The 18,785-nt window shown below is 37.9% G+C and overlaps 1 protein-coding gene across 3 annotated transcripts in view; it reads left to right on the forward strand.

Moving 5' to 3' along the window:
• The window catches only part of USP25 (ubiquitin specific peptidase 25), a 92,890-nt gene that overhangs the window by 13,085 nt on the left and 61,020 nt on the right, over positions 1 to 18,785 (forward strand). For all 3 annotated transcript variants that reach the window (XM_035545640.2, XM_035545641.2, XM_035545642.2), the window contains exons 2-4: positions 7,990 to 8,067; positions 9,154 to 9,298; positions 18,441 to 18,564. In XM_035545640.2, coding sequence (XP_035401533.1) covers positions 7,990 to 8,067; positions 9,154 to 9,298; positions 18,441 to 18,564 — 347 coding nt within the window. The remainder of the gene's footprint in view (positions 1 to 7,989; positions 8,068 to 9,153; positions 9,299 to 18,440; positions 18,565 to 18,785) is intronic.

The following is an 18,785-nucleotide window of genomic DNA, read 5'->3' on the forward strand; positions in this document are numbered from 1 at the left end:
GTATTTTAGTGACATTGTATGGGCAGACACTATAAAAGTTCACATTTAGGCATGATGGTAAATGTCTATAAATGGAAGAAAAAAATTAAAAAGAACCTTTTACAACAGAAAGTGACCAGGAATCATTGTAATAATAACAATTGCAACTAATATCTATATGAAGAGTTGGCTGTATGTCTGTCATCCTCTATCTTCCTCCTTCTTTCTGTCTGTATAATGTCACCTGTCATTGAGTCCATTGGTTTTTATTTGCTGTGGCTTGTATATACTGTTGGAAGCTCTCTTGATGCTGGGGTCTGAACACATTTGACGTGGGATGGGGACATGAACTGAAGTTCAGACATGCTGTCAGGAAGTGGCATTGCATTGCCTGTGGCTAGATTCCCAGGGGAATCTTTCTGAATTTTGCACATAGTTTGGAGATAACGTTTGCTTGTACTTTGAAAGACCCACCACTGGTAATTCTTATAACCCACGAGATTTTAATGGGAATAGAGAGATTTTTGCTAATTGTCACAGTTATTGGAGTGTGTAAGAATCAAAAGCAATTTTTGTGAGGAGGCAAGCTTTCACACGGCTATTCGATTGACTGCAAATTGAAATTTAACTTATACCTAGTTAAGTGAGTGTAAAGAATTCATTTGTGTACATTAGTTAATTCTTAGAGTTGATATTACTATGATAACAGCAGAGTGACAAGAAACAAAGCCATAGCTTGACAGTGTTTTGTTGGGAATTCTTTCTCTTGTGCTGAGCCAGATGTGAAAACTGGTGATGGTGGTTTAAAACACTCAGACCTCAAAACTCTCAATGATTTTATGTTTCTGACACCTTTCATGATTTCAGTGTAATACTAAGACTGCTGTCTGTTCTTGATTATAAGCCTGTCACTGAAGCTGGTTTATGAATAGTTATCAGTAAGAATCAGAAATGTGGAACTAAGCAATTCTTTGCGTGCTTCGTTCAAGCAACAATGTTATAAACCAGTTCACAGGCTACTTTTAAGAAAGAATTTCTGTTACATTTTTTTCTGTTTGTTACTTTCTTTTCATTTGGAGGATTGCTTTTAAACCCTGGTGCTTTGATGGAAATTGAACTGGCTTGAGAGTCATGCACATTTTTGTTGTGGTAGATCACACCATTTATTATCATATTGCTGTAAGCTGGTTTAAATGGCTTTGCTGCCTTTCTAGTCCTTACTCGTGCTTTATCTTTTTAATGACTATACCTAATGCCTTCAGGCACCGATTTATTTTTCTTATTATTTCACCGGGGAAAAATCTGTTGGTAATGTAAACTTGGTACGTTTAGCTGTAAGCCAGGTAGTAAAACAGTAGGGCAGTTGAGTTGGAATCTAGAACTGAGCTTCAGTACTTCTGTGGCCTAAGAGGAAACAATACAAAATCTACTACACAAGTTTGAGGAAATGTGTTTCTGTTGCTTTCTGAATGCAGGTGATGATTTGATTCGCATTTAAATTTCGTTGTTTTATAAATGTGTGTAAGTATCTGAGCCAGGTTTGGCCTACACTTAATGTCAGTAAATAGAAACCAAACTCCTCAAGCAGCTCTTCAAAATCTCATTTAAACAGTTTAAATATTAGATAGCTTGAACTAAAATAAACGTAAATGTTATATGGAGAAGACAGTAAATGAGATTTTTGTTGGCCGATACATGAGGCTCAGAACAGCGAATATTCACGTGAATGCGTATTCCATGTTGTGTGGAATCCTTAATATTAAATCCTGAAATTCATTGCAAAGCCACTCGTTAAAGCGTGTTCAGTTGAAGTAGTGCAGTTTTGTTACTGTTCATGGAAACCATAGAAATGTGGTGAGTATTCTGAGTGTAGTCTTATGATGAATACAGGCTATGTAACACTATGATTAAAAGGGATCCTGCCTTTAATTTGTCAGGGAGGACTGTATGCACATAAGTGATGCGCTCAAGCCTTTTCCCCCACTAAACTTTTTGTTTGATCCAGGCTGTGGTTGGTGTGTCCTTCTGCTTCCTCAAAGTAAGTTTGCTCGCAGTCCAGCACCCGGTGGATAACTGCCCACTTCGCACAAGCTGCTGCTGTAATTGGCAGTTTTGGCCGCCTTTGCAGCGCTGTCACAGGCTGAAAATTTGCAGTCTCTCTGCACATCCTTGTCTCTCTGCAGGTGACTTTTTTTCCAAGCCAAAGCTTGGGGTGAAATTTGCATTTGCATGTGTATAAAAATAGAATTGTATTCTTACCTACTTTTATAGTGGATACAATGCCATGCGAGAGCTTTCTCTGTTCGTGACTGAATGAAAGGAAGCCCAGTTAGTAGATATCAGACAAGGGAACCTAATTCCACTGTGTTTTAGCAAGGTGCTATAAGAATCACAATGATCAGTGCCAGTGCAGTGATTTAACTTGGTCTTCACACTAAAAAAATACTGCATTTTTAAATTTATGTGGATATGTATACACACTTTCAAATTTATATATTCATGTGTCTGTTTGTTCTGTGTATACACACACACAGAAAAATCCTAAGGACGGTGATGGTAGGAACCCAGACATGCATTGTGGAGTCAACTGTGTGTTACCCAGTGTTGAAACTTTGTCTCTTCATTGAAGGAGCTAGCTTTTGTTTGCCTGGATGGGACTTCACCTATGGCTTATTTAGATGACGCTTAATGTATCAGTGTTGCTGGAAGTCATAATGCTCAGCAGTGCTTGTGGGCCTTTTAACTGGTCCTGGTTAGTAACTGAGGGCCTTTGGTATGCTCATACTTTTTCAAGTTTTCTATTTTGTATTGTTTTTGGCAGAAACTTAAAGCCTGTATGCGGAGGATTGCGTTCCTCTCATCTCTCAGTATTCTTCTCATTACTGCAACATCACATGATGAAACTAGCTGCTTAGCTACTTGTCTGCGGTCCTCACCGTTAGCAGGTCCTCTTCAGCTCAGGTCACATCAGAACAGTCTATAATATGAAATAGCTTCTGCAATCTCACTTGGCTTTCCTCCAGCAAATAGCTCTTTCAGATCAGCATTGCTTCGGAAAGTAGAGTAAGCAGGTTTTGTGCGGAGGGAAATGAGTCGAGATGCTGTTCTCGACATTTGTGTTGGTTGTGTCATTGTTTTATTTGTCCATAGTAAAGTATTCATCCCTTGAGAAGGAAAGGGTTCATGTAGTTTGTTTTCGTTATGTATTTTTCTTTAAGCAGCCTATGTTGCGAGGCACTGTTTTCTCCTAGTAATGTTTGGACCATCTCATTTATTACTAAGCAGATGACTTCTGTGCTTGGAAACTGGTGAGGGTTGTTTTATTTTCTAAATTTTAAAGTGCTTGTGTTGCAAATACAAATATTTGGATGTTGCCACAAATAAAGCCAAAGCCTACCCGTACTTCTTTAGAAGTTAAAGAAATGAGGAAATAAACAGATGAAAATGTGACTATTTTTTTTTCAAATTTATCTGCAGTATAATTCAGAATTAGTCAATTTATGAGATTTACATTATCCAAAAACACATTGAAAAGTTATCAGAGTTTACAGTGCTGTTGTGGAACTAATTTGGGCACGGTATCTTCCTAAGCAGATAATAGTGTAGATCCTTTTCTGCTCCACTAGCACTGGCACAGCTACTGAATGTGCTATTGTGTGAGGTTATAAACCAGATAATCTTAATTGGGCATTTCCTGAGAGGAAGGGAGGGATGGCTGAAAAAGGAAAGAATTGGAAATAAGGGCATGCATTCCTAATATATGAATTTGGCATTTGTCCAGGAAAACAGGAGAATTTCCTGTTAGTTAAGATCTTCCAAGAGCTGAAAGCTCCGGGATACATACCACGTACCTCGGAGAGTCAGAGGAAGGGGGAAGGCTGGGAACAGCTCATGCAAGAAAGCCCTGGGGAACTGGATGCTGTGTTACGTGCTGGGATGGGGTTGTGGGCAGCTGCAGCTCGAGGCAGCTGTAGTAGCATCAGTAGACCTTGGTTGGCCATTGCCCAGCCAAGGACTTGGGTTACCCTGTGGCACTTGCACCAGCAGAACCTGGTGGCACAGACCATGTCCTGGAGCCTTCTCAGAGCCCTTGGCCAAAAGCAGTTGAAGCTGCTTGGAATATGTGTGCGTGTGTCTTGTGTAGGCATGCAGCGGTACGTGTACACAGTGGGTATATGTGGAGTTCTTCCTAACTAAACTGCGGCATCTGTGCTATAGATAAACGATGTCAAAAGATTTACTGTCATGTAAATTTGAAACTCTGGGGGAGAGGACGGCCAACAGCAGTGGGCGTAGGCAAATAAGAGCTGAAAGAATGGAAGTGGATTTCTTAGCACCAGTAGCTGTGCCTGGCTCTGCTGGAGTAATCGGTTGGATCTGTGTTAGAAGTAAGGGATTGGTTATTAGGTCGAGTTGAAGTGCAGTGAGTTCTGGTCCACAATTTGAGCCTCTACTAATGCAGGGTTGGAGAGAACACAGAACCAGGGAAGAGCTTTGCTGAAAAAAGGGAACAACAGATTTATGTTAAGGCTGCTAGTTGTATATTGAGTCTCCCCCACTGACCTGATTGCATTAACATATATTAATGTAGATGCTTCAGACACCTGCAAATGCTTGTATGCTGCTGCCTCTCTTATTTTTAAGCTGTAGCATGACCTCTGAGGTTCGGGGTGGTTTTAGTAAGCTTTTCAGTGAATGACAATCATAGTATTCTTGGACATTTTAGGGTTTATATGCTGCAGTCACTTCAACTCAAACTAGCCCAAAACTCCATGAAGAGTAAAGCTTGTAGTGCAGACACAATCAGAAAGAGCATTAACCGGAGCAAGGAGGGGGGCTGTATTTTATGTGGAGCTCTGGCCTCAGTATTCTGTTAAGTAACATGTGTGGTACCAGAGGGGCTGAAGCATGTAGCAGTTGCAATAGAAATTGATCTGCAAACTTCAGACATGGGTAGTAGTAAAATATATATATATAAATGTTTAAATCATCCTATGTGCCATAATAGTATGTTCTAAAGGAATGTAATTCAGAACAAAAAGCTTCACCCATTGGGTGTCTTTGGCAGTCTAGTATAGATGCACTAAATTAAAGTGTAACATCAGATCTCTGAATATGGATACAATTGTGTTTCTTAAGCTTCTTATGTGAAAAGAAAAGGAAAATTTAATCTCATCCTCTGATGAATGAGGAAAGGGTCTGATTGTTATTCATAGATAGTAATTGTCTGTACTGCCCCGAGTAATGAAAAGGAGCAGAATTACCTGTATTGATATAGTTCCATGGGTGATAACAGATCATCAGTACAACAGTAAATGAGAGTAATGGTGAAGTTAAAGATGCGGTTGCAGGAGAGATCTGTGTGCAGCGAGCACGATGCTGTTATGTCGGGTTTGAGAGGAGAGAACGATGAACGCGTGGCAGAGAAGGCCACCAGCCTGGTGCTGTGTTAAGGAGCATTCAGCTGCCTTGCGCAGCTTGAGCTGTTTCCAAAGACCTGTTAGTTTCCATTTCAAGTATCAACGTAAAACACTGATGAGGTGCAAGCAATTTAAATTATACTTTTTAATATTTTTTTCAGTTTCATTTTTATTTTTTCCTCCTCTTCCAGGAAGTGATATGTACCGTTATTCTTCAACCTCTGTGTGATTTGAAACAACTCAATTAGAAATTAATGGCAGCTTGTCCACATTTAACCTGAAAGCCAGGAATGTCTAAATCAAGTGTCTGTGGCCCCACAGCAGTTTAGCTCCCTGTAAGGTAATCAGGATAACTGTTAATTTTCCTCTCAATATCTGTCATTTGTAACTAGGATGTTTATGGATTCTCCGTGTTGTTTACTCAGTTACCAGTCAGAAATTTGTGAGCTGAGTGCCTAAACTTTTGGCCCTATATGTATATTTAGGTGTTGAAATCATCTCTTGATGAGGAAGGAGCATCTCTGGGCCTGGTTCTGATCTGTGAATTGCCTGTCCTTGGGAAGGGGGCTTCAAACCACAGCTTTGCACCAGAATATTGAAATCTGGATGTCAGCTACAGAAGTCTAGGATTACATGGCACGGCTGTGCTCATAAATTAGCAGCCAATATTTTGAACTGCTGTGAGATTGTTTGTTCGTAAACTGTCTCTTCTGCCTTTTCCCAGTCTGTGTGAGCAATATCCTCCAGTCCTTTCACAGCCTTTCCAACTCTTATATATATTGTGGAAGATACAGAAATTTGTTATAACTCAACATTGTAATTTATTTTGCAACTATTTTCCATTTTAGTAACTGTCATGTTGGTAGCTAATAGAAAAAGAAATCAGTTCTGCTGCCGTGCTCTGCCCTTGAATTGCTCCTACCAGTTTTAATGCTGTTGTAATTACTATTCCCAAATATTCTTTCTTCTTTTTTCTTTTTTTTTTTTTTTGCTTCTTGCCAGACCCAGGGGCAGGAAAGCAACTTTAGAGGGGAGACAAGTCCTGCCTTTGTACAGTGCTGTGAAATGTGTGGCGTAAACAAACGGGGGGACAGGGGGGACAGGGGTAGAGCAGGATTTTGTTTGCCTACATCCCTTCACTTTCCTCGTGCCAGTAGCAGGGCTTTTAAAAAGGAAAAGAAGAAAAGCAAATTGGATTGTTAGCAGTGTCCCTTAGGATCATAAATGAAGAGAGGATTGTGTATGTAATTCATAAACATCCTGAACTATACGCCTTCTATTTCAACTTATTAGGGCATGAAGTAGTGCCTGCCAGGTTAATTTCACACTGGGGAATTCAGCATTCATGCAGCTCTTAATTTCCTCCTCTATACAAAGCTGTGATAAGGAGAGAATAAGGCTATTTGGATATTTCGTTCCAAATAACTCAGTTTAAAGAAAAGTATTTTAGAAGTGGTTGCAAGACAATAATTTTTTTTTTTTAATGGAATTTGGAGAGCAACATGAAAACTTTTATTTGTCACTGATAGGAAACATGCTTTTTGTTGAGCAAACAAAACCCTGTATTTTACAAAATCTTTTCTTCTATAGATGAAATTACTGTTTTGAGTTCAGGATGTGGTGGGCAAACAACAGAAAAAGAAAAACCACTTGCAAATACCACCAAGCTTTTCTCCTTTTCCTGTCTTCCAAAGGAAGAATGGAATTGTTTAGTTTGGAACAATGGTCGATCCTCTGTGTTTTCATGGTTTTAATTATTAGGATGCTTTTAATGGTTAAGTGAAGTTCAAGGATTATCCCAGCCTAGTGCCTATTTTTGCTTCTGTGATGTGATATCTGAACATGAGTGGAGGGAGTCAGCTGTTGGCTGTAAACAGGGGTGGGAACAGTTTTGTTTAAAAACAGAGCAAAACAAAAGCTCAAAATTCATATGAAGTGAATGTTGAAGAGATGCTTAACCTCTTGCTCTTTCTAACTACAACCATTACTTGAAGCTCAGCCACGGACACTGACTGATTTTCAGTTTGTGAGAGTTGGTTTCAGCTGGTCTCGGAAGGTGGTTAAGATGGATTCCTAATGTTTTGCTTTAGTCTTTTTCTTAAAAAGCAATACTTTTTTAGTATTTCTTCTAAAACACAGAGATATTCAGTGAAGATGACTTTCTGAGTTTTGAAGTTTGAATGGCTGGGAACTGTGTATGTTGAGGAAATGCTGGTGTTGAGAGTAATTGGGAGTTGAATAAATTGGTTTTGACAGGAGTTCAGTAAATTATTTCCTCTACTGCCACTGAAGACCAAGTTAGAATTTCATTTGTTTAGGAGGGCTAATTGTGGCTTTATGTAGGCTCTTTATACCGATGTTGTATAAGCTCACTCATCATTTGTAAAAACAAACAAACTCCATCAAATTTGAGAATTAAAAGTGCTCAAGTTGCAGGAACTAAACCAAACTTGAATAATACAGTCTCTCTCCCCCCTTAGTGGTACATAAAGCGTATACAGAGATGTTTATAGAGAAGCAGACTCGTCAGTAGCAGTGGTTTTCCTGTAATTTGGCTCTTACCTTATTTTTCATCTGTTCCTGTTTTTAGCACCAGCAGACGTTTTTGAATCAGCTGAGGGAGATCACTGGTATCAATGACATCCAGGTACTACAACAGGCACTGAAGGTAAGATGGATGTTGGGAAGTGTCTGTCTTGTAGCTGAATGTGTACCTCTTGTCATTAACTAATTGTGAAAGCCATAGAGCTGCATCCTTTCTTCACTTCTCTCCTTACCTAGCTTGAATTATTTTTAGATGTATTTTAGGGGAAAAAAATATTAATGATGGCTTCTTCACTTTAGAAGCAAGCCTGATCTGTTTTGATACTGAGATAAAAATTAATCTGGTGATCAAACATGAAAAGACAGGAATGGTATGACTTGCCTGGAAGGTAACCTTTGGCTCAAGTGTTTCATGTACTTTGATGCTAGTACAGCTGGTTGACACCTGATGACTTAAGCTCTTTAATTGTTTTCTTATCAAGGTGTAGCAAAGTTTTCTAGCATGGACAGGTCCTGCTCAGCGTACAGAACAAAGAACATCTGAACTTGTCACTCTTTGCTAATCTGGCATTGTTTCTCTGCTTCTGCAACCATCATAAATTCTTTCACAGCCCAAGAGAGTTTTGATGCAAGTAAAGACCAGGAGATTTCTCTGTGATCTGTTTCCCTAAACAGATATAAATAAAAATCCACTGTATCCAACAAGTGGACCTCTTTAGCCGTTTAAAAATAGAAAATGAGCATTTAGTCAATTTAAACCATGTATATATATATTGCTTTTGATTGAGCTTAAGTCATGCACACAACTGCCTTTCAAAAAGTCAATATTTCTGGCCTTAAAATCGAAATGGCAGATTTTTGGAGGAATATGATTAACTGCTGTTGAAGTCTGTGAGAGTGTGGTCATTATGGAAGTTAATGGGTTGACCTACGCTACAGTATCTTTATGTTTTTCTGTTATAGGTGGTGTTCTATTGAAGAAAATTTTTATAAGCTGTTTTATTTTGTTTAGAAATAGTGAAATTTGCAGAACGTACAAGCTTGGAAATTTTCTTTTCTTACCAGTATTTCACCTGAAAATATGATATGTCATTGATCTAATAAGTTGCTTGAAATGTTGTCCTTTATTGTTGACAAGAAAGGAAAAAAAAAAAGGGGGTGAGGGAACTCTCACTTCTTGTGTTTTTGTTTGTTTGTTTGATGGCTAAAGGACAGCAATGGTAATTTGGAGTTGGCTGTGGCTTTCCTCACTGCGAAGAATGCCAAGGTGCCCCAGCAAGAGGAGGCAACTTACTATCAGACAGCTCTTCCTGGAAATGACAGATACATCAGTGTGGGCAGCCAGGCAGACACGAGTAGGTATTTTTTCATTTCGTAAGGTTAGTTTAAAGGCAAGGAAACTAAAAACTTGCCTGTAAGATGACTGTTAATCTTGACTGATAATTCTTACTTAACACTTTTTAGAGTATTACTATCTTTCTTTACTTACTTCAAATTTTTTTTCCCTTTTTTAAAATTTGAGCTATATTTTAAGTATTACCTTTAAATGTACTTATGGTACTGATGTACTGATCAGAGGGTGAGGGTGAATAACTAGGTTTTCAGTCTTTTTTTTTTTTTTTTCCTTCTCCCTTCCCCTCCCTGTTATAGGATTTATTTGTGGGTTTTGCAGTACATAGCTAAAGGCAATAGCTGGATAGCCTGACAGTCAAAAAAAATTTTTTTGAGAAGAGTCTATGAACGTGTTTCTTAATATACTTAAGAGTAGCTTCTCCCTAAAAGAGGTGACTTTGCCAGAGGGACAGGTGAGAGGTTAGCATTTTGTAGTGAAAGAGTAGGTATTCAATACGTGAAATTAATATTAAAGTACTTAATTTAAAACAATTTTACCTAGTTGATATGGGAGGTCCCATAAACCTATATTTCTCTGAGTCTTGCAGATTGAAATAAATATTGCAGATTGAAATAAATACAATAAATAAATAAGGGAAATAAAAAAAAAATCAAAGGAAGTTTTGCAGATGGATTTTAAAAATTTGAGTTGCTTGATGCTGTATTTCCTTTCCAAGATTCTAAACCTAGTCATACAGTCTTTTTAGTTAAAATAATATTAATCCTTTGGCTATGTGTGGTGTATATCTATGTAGCTTTTATGAAGTTAGTAGAATTACTTAGCTTCAGGCACAGCAGGATTTTTTCTCTTATTTCACTAATATTGGGTTGGCAATGGTGGCAATATTGTAAAGAAGTTTACGTAGAACTCTTTGTCAATTATACAGTTATCCTTTTGTCTCTGACACCTCAAAATAAACAGCTTTAATTTTTTGCTTATATTTTTTTAATTGAGGATGAGTTTATACTTAAATCTCAGATCTGAAAACTGTGTTTTAATCATCTGCATTATGAACATCCTTTATAAAATACATTGTGCACTATTATCAGTTGAGGGTTGTATTAATCCTCCACTTTTAGAAAGAAAACAAACATAAAAACCCACTACTTAGTTTTGTGACAAGAAATTGGCATTGAATAAGTGGAGACTACTTTCTACAAACTTAGGCTTGCTGTTGTTATCCAGTAATGAAGATCTACTGTGGCAGTGGAATAGTAAGCTGGATTCTCTTGCAGTCTGTGTTTAATTAGATTTATTATATTAATCTCATTAATAAAAGTGTTTAGTTTTGGCATCACTTAATGTGCTATGCAACCTTATTGAAGATACAAGGTGAGAGGGAAGAGTCAAGCCTGCAGAGTCAACATTAACTGTGACTGATGGTCAAACTGGAAAGAGCAATTCTTCAGTTGCAAATTCCAAGCTGGATTTCAGGATCTTTTCTTTTCTAGAGAGCTGAAGGTAGACCTAAATTCTTTACAATTATATAGCACTCTAAGTCAGTAGTCAAGAAGTGCCAACTGTTGTTGAAACATTAGACAGATGTTCTTGACAACTTTAATGTCTACTCAGCTCCTCATTGGCAAAAAAGATGAGAGCCCTTTGCCAACTTTTACTTTTTTAGTTAGACTGAAAGCCAGTTAGGAGATAAAGGCATCTTGGCCAACTGTTCCTCATGTTGGAGGGACCCCAGGGCAAGAACTAAACATCTACAGCAAAGCAAAAATCTAAACCAATCTGATCATAGAGCCCTCTCCTTCATCTGTAAGGCAGAGTTCTAGTAAAAGTTTCTTGCAGAAACCTGCAGTTCTCTCATTGTGATTTGCTTTTCCGCAATTATTTTGATTATGAATTTCAAAAATGCAATACATTTAAGGTGGACAAGTTTCATGACCGTTCGTTGGTAAGTTCTATCACATTAGGGAGTCTCATGAAAGACAGTGGATGATTTGGGAGAAGAGAGTGGAAGGATGGGTATAGCTGGGAGAATATTCAGTAACAACAGCTTCAGTCTTCAGCTCTTCCTTCTCAAAACAATGCTATTCCCACTTCTCCGCATCCATGTGCAGTTGCTGACAGTATCTTGCCTTTCAGATTTGACCCTCTTTTCCTAGTACACATAGGTATAATTGCATGAAAATAATTATAACTCACCCTTACTGTTCCTTACTGCTGAACTACGTGTGCATTTGGAGCTTAGGAAGTTATGAGTCACCTGTGTTTGCAGTCCTACCAAGTTAGGTCATTCAAACTGACGATGATACAGGAACAGATAAATAACAGAACTGTCTTTTATTCCTCCCCTTCCCCTCCCCCCCCCCCCAAAAAAAAAAGGGGGGGGGAACAAACAAACAAAAACAAACTGTCAGCCACTTATCAAGGCTTTTGAATGTATGCTAGGTATAGCTAATGTATTCTGTGGGCTTGACTGATGACATTTCTTTGAAAAGGTTACTTAGTTAAGGGTTGAAATAAAAGCATATATAACAGGAAATTATACCTTAACAATCAGTCCGGATTGTGATGCATTGGCTCTACCAATTATGACAGTGGTTGTTCAACTGTTTGAGCATGTAAATAGCATTCAATGTTAGAAGGTATAAAGAAGCCCATATCCTGTTATTAGCAAATGTGGCCTTTCAGCATTGGCAAAAAGTATACTAGAGCCTGCATAAAGATTTTGTCTCTTTAAAATCAGATGGACTTGCACAGTCAGTGTTACTCATGATACTTGCCTTTTTGCCTGTTCAAAACAGTATGTGCAAGCACCTGCAAGTACAGCATTTTCACGTCAAGTGATGCATGCTTTATTTGATCCCTATGCAAAGGTGGTACTACCCTTTTTTAAGATGTAATCTGTTAGCCAAAAGTGCTTAAATACTAGGGTTGCAATGTACAAGTGAACACTTTTTAATCTCAGATCAATTTAATGTTCTGCTTAGTTGCATAAATCCTAGGCACTGTATTTAAAGCAAAGCAAAAGTAGTAGTATAGTAGTATTTTACAATATTTTCAGTTTCTTGATATCTCTAGAGACTTTTTTATTTTTAATTTGCAATAGTTCAGTGTATTTTTATCTATGGCTGCACAGCAGAACTATTGCATTTCCAAGCATCTATCCCTTTGCCTTCTCATTATTTGAGAAACTTGCAGAACCCAGGGTTAAAGGAAGCAGCAGAATAAAGAGAAGACGTGCTTTAGAAAAAGTGTTGTCTTTGAATAAAATAGCTGTCAAGACAAATTCTCTCCCACCCATATTTTGAAAATTCAAGAATTCTTTGTCACAAAAACTGAATTATTAGTCTTCAGAATTGCGCATTCCACAGCCAAGACAAAAGACCTGAAGTCCTTTTATAAGGACATACATAAGTACAGTGTAGCTCTAGAATGCCACACACACACACACCATATAGAAAGTTGCAGAATTCATTTCTTCTGGGGATCTGACTTTTCATATCGTCATGTTCCTAGAGTTTAGGTCCTTTGGAGAGGTTTCAAAAAGTCGTTCAATCAACCCATTCCAACAAGGCATTCCTAACTGCACCTAAACTGATTTTTATATAACCTATTTTTTACAACTCTTCTCTTCCAAAGACACTGAAAAGTTTATAGAGCAGCTTGTTTTAGTGTTTCACTGATCGTAATTTTTGACTCCTAATGTCTTATTAAGATTCCTTTTGCTTCAGGTTAAGCCCTTTACTCTTTGAGATATCCCATTTGGAGATCAGCACAGTTCGTTCCTTTTGTCTGAGCTGAAATGTTGCATATCTGAAGATGGTGTATCATGATGTTCCCTCAGAGTTTTCCCAGTTCAAGAATAAAGAGCTTAAATTATTTCTAAGTCTTTGGCCGCATTTTCTGTACCTAGTGTCGTTTTTTTTCCTCTCTAATTGTTCTGTGTTTTTCTTGATATGCAGTACTGAAAAGAAGAACCACACTGTAGCTGGTGTTTTTTTTTTTTTTAAATCCATAAACAATCCTTATCTATCTAAACCTCTGGGTCTTATTCTGTCGCTATACCTCAGTGCAACGCTTCATATTTTCTTCACCACTGTGATGATGTGAATTACAAGTTGAATGTGGGTCTGCTGTAGCTCTTAGGTCCTTCTTGGTATGAGTCCTGGTCATCCCCATTCTGTAGCCATGCATTTTATTGTTTCTGTGAGCAGAATTTGATACTAGTTCCTTCTGTCACATTACCCAGCTTGGATATCACTATGCCTCTTCATGATGGTTCCTTCTATTTCAGCGATCATTTGTGTCATCTCCTATCCAGGTTCCTGGGAGTGTCTCCAGCTTGATATGGCAGGGTCTCTTCTTCAAAATGTCAGGATTCTTGTACCTTGAGGCTCTCCTTTCATCTTACTGATTCACTTATTCCTTTGTTCTATGGCTACATCCCTCCTTCCAATCCTTGCCAGTGTGAGAATCATCACTTCAACATGCTATCATCCTTACTCAGATAGCATGAATGGAGGGAGCACCTGAGATTAGGAATTTACTGTGAGATGCTGGTGCCTCATATTTGTTAGCTATTTTGTTAATAGGTAGGTTTCATCAGAACTGTTTGGGTGGGCTAAGCACCTGCTGGTATGCTCTGTGTTGTTTCCCCATCCAGTTTGAACTGAAATTGGCATATACAGCCAAATAAATTCCTTAAATCTTCACTTGGGAGCCCGAGTCCATCACAACGTTTAACATTGCAGAATAGACCATAGAAAACAGCATCTTGCTTAGGTCTGCTTGTCATAAATAAAAATAATGTAATCTCAACTTTTTTTTTTTATTCTTATAATGTTGATGTTTTGAAATTGGAGTCTTGCTGCTGGATTTCCATACTTGGCACCTGTCTGTTGAACCCAGCAGGCCTGCCACTTCATTTTTCCCTACCTGTGTCAGCAGTTGCATCACAGTGTTTGCTTATTGCTTGTCCCTGTGTTTAATTACTACTCCAGATCTTTCCCTCATGCTGAGTTTCTCAGCCTACCTAAGTTTGAAGATTTTACTCTCTGCCTTGTCCTGGTACAAGTAACAAGTCCACAAGACAATAATTACTTTGATGACTTAGGCAATTACCGAAGTAATCCCTAAGTAAACAGACTGATAAGAAAGTATATAAGAAAAGAAAGAAGATATATTAATGTATATATGTGTGTATTTATTACATGTATTAGTATATTTATCACAAATTTCAACATACAACTAAAAGTTGCTTGTAAGATAATTACAAATGATATCAAACTCTGGACCTTATATACAGGAAGTGTGCATTATTATACAATAACATTGTGAAACAAAAACACCTCTGTTAGTAAAACAGCTTATTAATTCTGCATACTAACTTTGTTTGAATAAACATCATGAATCCACTACGTCATACTGTTTGGATGGGCAATTTTTCCTTTCATAAAGATGCAGAAGCAAACTTTTTTCATTTGCTTTGTAGTCACGGCTTAGTTAAGAACATGTTTACATTTTTGAAGATTGTGATTTACAATGAGTACTACCTTTATAAGTATAAGCCACTGTAAACTAAAGTGTTCTTTGGCCTAAATGATAGCCATATAGCAAAGTCAGGTTAAAAGCCAGGTGACTATAAATTTGGCATTTTTCTTTATACCTTTATGAAATAAAGGTATACCTTCAGCTCTATCACAGCAAACTTGCATGTATGTCTGATAAATACTTTGGATAGAAGTCAGCTTTTTTCAAGTTCACTCCTTGAACACAGAAATCAGTTGGTCAGATAGGAAACCTAAGTAGAACAGCACACAAATTAATTCCACTGCTAGTTCTTATAGAATAGATACTGCCATTGGTTTGCATTAACATTACGCACTTGAAATAAGTATTTAAAAATATATGCTAGGATTGAATTTATTAATAACTATGAGAAATCAAAATGTTTACACACATAAGTTAACTGCTGAAAATTAGACATCTTTTCACTAAAAAAATCCCTGTATAAGAATTCACAATACATAAGGCTATTAAAGTAACAACAACAAACTCGCGCGAATATCAGTTATTATAACTACATTTGTATAATCTATAAGCAGCTGACAAGGATGCAAACTATGCAGATATGTAAGCTGTTTTTTTAAATGTTTTTTATTTATATTACAAGAAGAGTTTAGTCTCAGACTGTTCCCCTTCTATTAGGACTTCTGCTGAGATCTCCTCTTTACGCTTAGGATTCAAGCCATACCTGACCTGTGGCAGCTGAATGAGTTACTGTATCAGCAGAAATGCTGAAGAACATCTTAGACATGCTCTAAGTACAGCAAACAAACTAAAATACATTAGCATAAATCCTCAAAACAATTTTACATTTGCTACAGATGAAGAACTTACATGGAACAGTTTACCAGTGATCATCACATATTTCAAAGTTTATTTTTCTGACATAAGTTATTGTAGGTGAAACCTATGTGATATACGTTAATTGCACTGATCACATGTGGTGGTAGTATCTGGCAGCAGGTCTTCACCATATTGTCCTTTTTTTTGGTGCAAATCAGGAACAATATGTATGCAAAAACAGCGTTTCTAAAGAGAATGTTATAATGCCTATTCTAATCCCTGCATGACAAAAGAAGCTATTCTGTTAACTTGCTTTCTGAAAGGAAGTGGAAGTCAAGGATTTGGGGTTTTAATACTAAAATGATGTAATCACTGGTAATAAAGTTCTGAACGCATAGGGTAGTGCAATAGATTAACAAAGATCAAGGGTCTGGAGAGATGCAAAGAAATTGAATAATTTAATGAAAGTGTGAGTTGGATTTGATCTTGATATTCTGTGTTGGTTTGTATGACAGTGGGAGCTTTTGTTCAACGTATGATTTTCAGCTATGAATTGTTTTCTGGAAAATACTCCCCATCTAACTTTCTTCTTTATCATTTTATGAGAGTTTCATCACTCTTCCCTTAAAAGAGACTAGCTAAAGTAATCTTCCCCTCTGTAAGTAGTTGGTCAGAGTAATCTCATACTTGACTGGCAGCATGTATGGTTAATGGATAGAGGATTGTTTTATGTTCAGTTGAGACCACCATTACTCCTTTCAGAAAAACACGTCCTCTCCAGTGTGGGACTGGACTCCAGTTGTGTGGGATTACCTGCGAGTGGGTAGAAAATACAACATAAGCAATGCATTTTAGAGCGTAATAGGCAGTATGTGTAGTAACAGGATACTATCACTGCTGTGACCCTTATACCCTTGCTCCTGTTCACAGGTTGTAGAACAAAGCCATGCTTGTACGTGACCCAGGTCGAGGTATTATTTTAGCCTGAATTATATTGTTCTCAACATGACAGCTTGTATATCAAAAGTCCTGTGGGTGTGACCTCTGCTGACAGTTCTTGTAATTACTGTATGACTTTTGAAAGAGAAATTCAGGCATCTAGAGCTGAAGTATCCTTTTGACACACTTGAGTATCTGAGCTGACTGTAAAAAGACATAATAATTAAATGATGAAGTGCTGCTTTTGTGGTCATAGTGTTTTCTCATACTTTCAGATCATGACAGATTTCACAGTTTGTTTTGCAGGTAAGAGTGCTCCCATTAGAAGCTCACTGGGGGAAGAAAGGCCTTAGCTGAAAACTAATTCTTGAAGATGCTAGTGTTAACGGAAAAGTTCCCTTTTCAACTTCTCTTTAGTTTCAGGTTTCTGTGTGGATGAGCCATTCCGTTTTCTGTTAACACATAGTTATGGCAATGATTTTTGTATCATGAGTTCGTTGTGAGAAGCATCAGAGACAAGTAAGCCCAGGGAAACAGTGTAAGCTGTCTCTACAGCAGGTTAGCCCATCCAGGAGAAAAGTTGGAATCTAAACAGAGAAGCTCTTTGGGAATGAGTTCATCTCTTTTTGTGAGAAGTCAAGTTTGAATTTGTTTCTTTTCCTCCTGGAGCCTTTTAACTTCTAACATTCAAAGCCTAGGCTGGAGAGTAATCCCTTCCATAGCTCTTTGCATAAACTTTGGCCTTTGAGGAGGGAGAAGGAAACCAGCTCCGTGTGTGTGTATCTGTCTGCCATTGCTCTTGAAAGTCACTTTTGCACCTTCCTTCTCTTTCTGTCTGGCTGACTTGCAAATTGAGATTTTTGGCTGTTGAAATCATGATGACCAATGACCTTGTTTTTTCTGAAGGCTTCATACAGCTGACAGGCTTTCCTGTCGGCCCTGACTGCTCTGGGAAGTGGGTCAGAGCCCACCTGGGGAACACCTGGTTTAGTGGTGTGCAGTGGATGATAGTGGTCCTTTTTATTCAGGAGGGGGAGAGCGATCAGTTGCCACACTCAGGAAACAGGGAGATGTGCAGAGGATGCATCTGATTCTTAAGATAATCAGGACTGGAGAGCAAGTAAGAATAGCATTTTCATTTTATTACCTGGTTAGTATCCCATCCAGCATTCCCTACTTGTCCAAGTATGAATCCTTATTTTGACTTCACTATTTACTTTCTTAATTTTCCTGTTGAGAGGGGATACTTTTGGCAGACAGCAATTTAATTTAAGTATGTTCAGACAATGAATACAGAGACAGAATGGAAAAAGAATTATGTTAAGAAAGGAACTCTCCCACATGCAATGAAACTGTGTAAAAGTTCCCATGTACAGAAACACTTGTTGAATTTGGGACTTCTGCCTGTATTTTGGGAAAGCACAACACATATTCTTCCATGAGAAGGAAAAAATAACTGTGCTCAGTTCAGGTACCATATTTAAGAGAAGGTTGTTTCCTCCTCACATACCCTGGGAGCAGTGGTAGCTGAAGTAATACACTTAGGTGCATTTCTTTGAAAGGGCTTTCAGAAACAACAGATGTTTAAACTTATCCCATAGCTTTGTGATACTTAAGACCATGGGGAGCAAGGAAGACTGTTGGCTGTCATATCTTAACAAGAGCAAGCTGCTGAGGTTTTATTTGGCTTCGAGATGGAAGGGAGCAGTTAGCACGTTTAGTTGTTGGAAGAGAGCAAGCCACAAGAGGGATGGACTTGAATGCAGCTTAGAAGTCTTTGGGGGTTTTGTCTCCTCTACAGTAAGACTTGCCTTTCCTTCTGTTTCACTTTTAATTTTGAGAAAGATAGTTTTGCTTTTCAGATGTGATTGATCTCACTGGAGATGATAAAGATGATCTTCAGAGGGCAATTGCCTTGAGTTTGGAGGAATCAAACAGGGCATTCAGGGAGACTGGAATAACAGATGAGGAACAAGCCATTAGCAGGTAAACAAACAACTTATATAAAGCAGAAATTAAAGAGTTGGAGATTGGCCTGTATTGCATTTTATTACTTTTTAATTTAACAAAGAATAACTTGTTTGTTTTCACTTGTGCTACTTATATGCCTGGCTTCAGGATGTTGCTTTAATATATTGTATGTTCTACACTGGAAAATAGTCTATTATGTGTGGGCTAGGAGTTAATAGTATGTTTCATGTTGATGT

The sequence above is a fragment of the Cygnus atratus genome, chromosome 1 (genome assembly GCF_013377495.2).
Source record: "Cygnus atratus isolate AKBS03 ecotype Queensland, Australia chromosome 1, CAtr_DNAZoo_HiC_assembly, whole genome shotgun sequence".
NCBI classification, from domain to species: domain Eukaryota; kingdom Metazoa; phylum Chordata; class Aves; order Anseriformes; family Anatidae; genus Cygnus; species Cygnus atratus.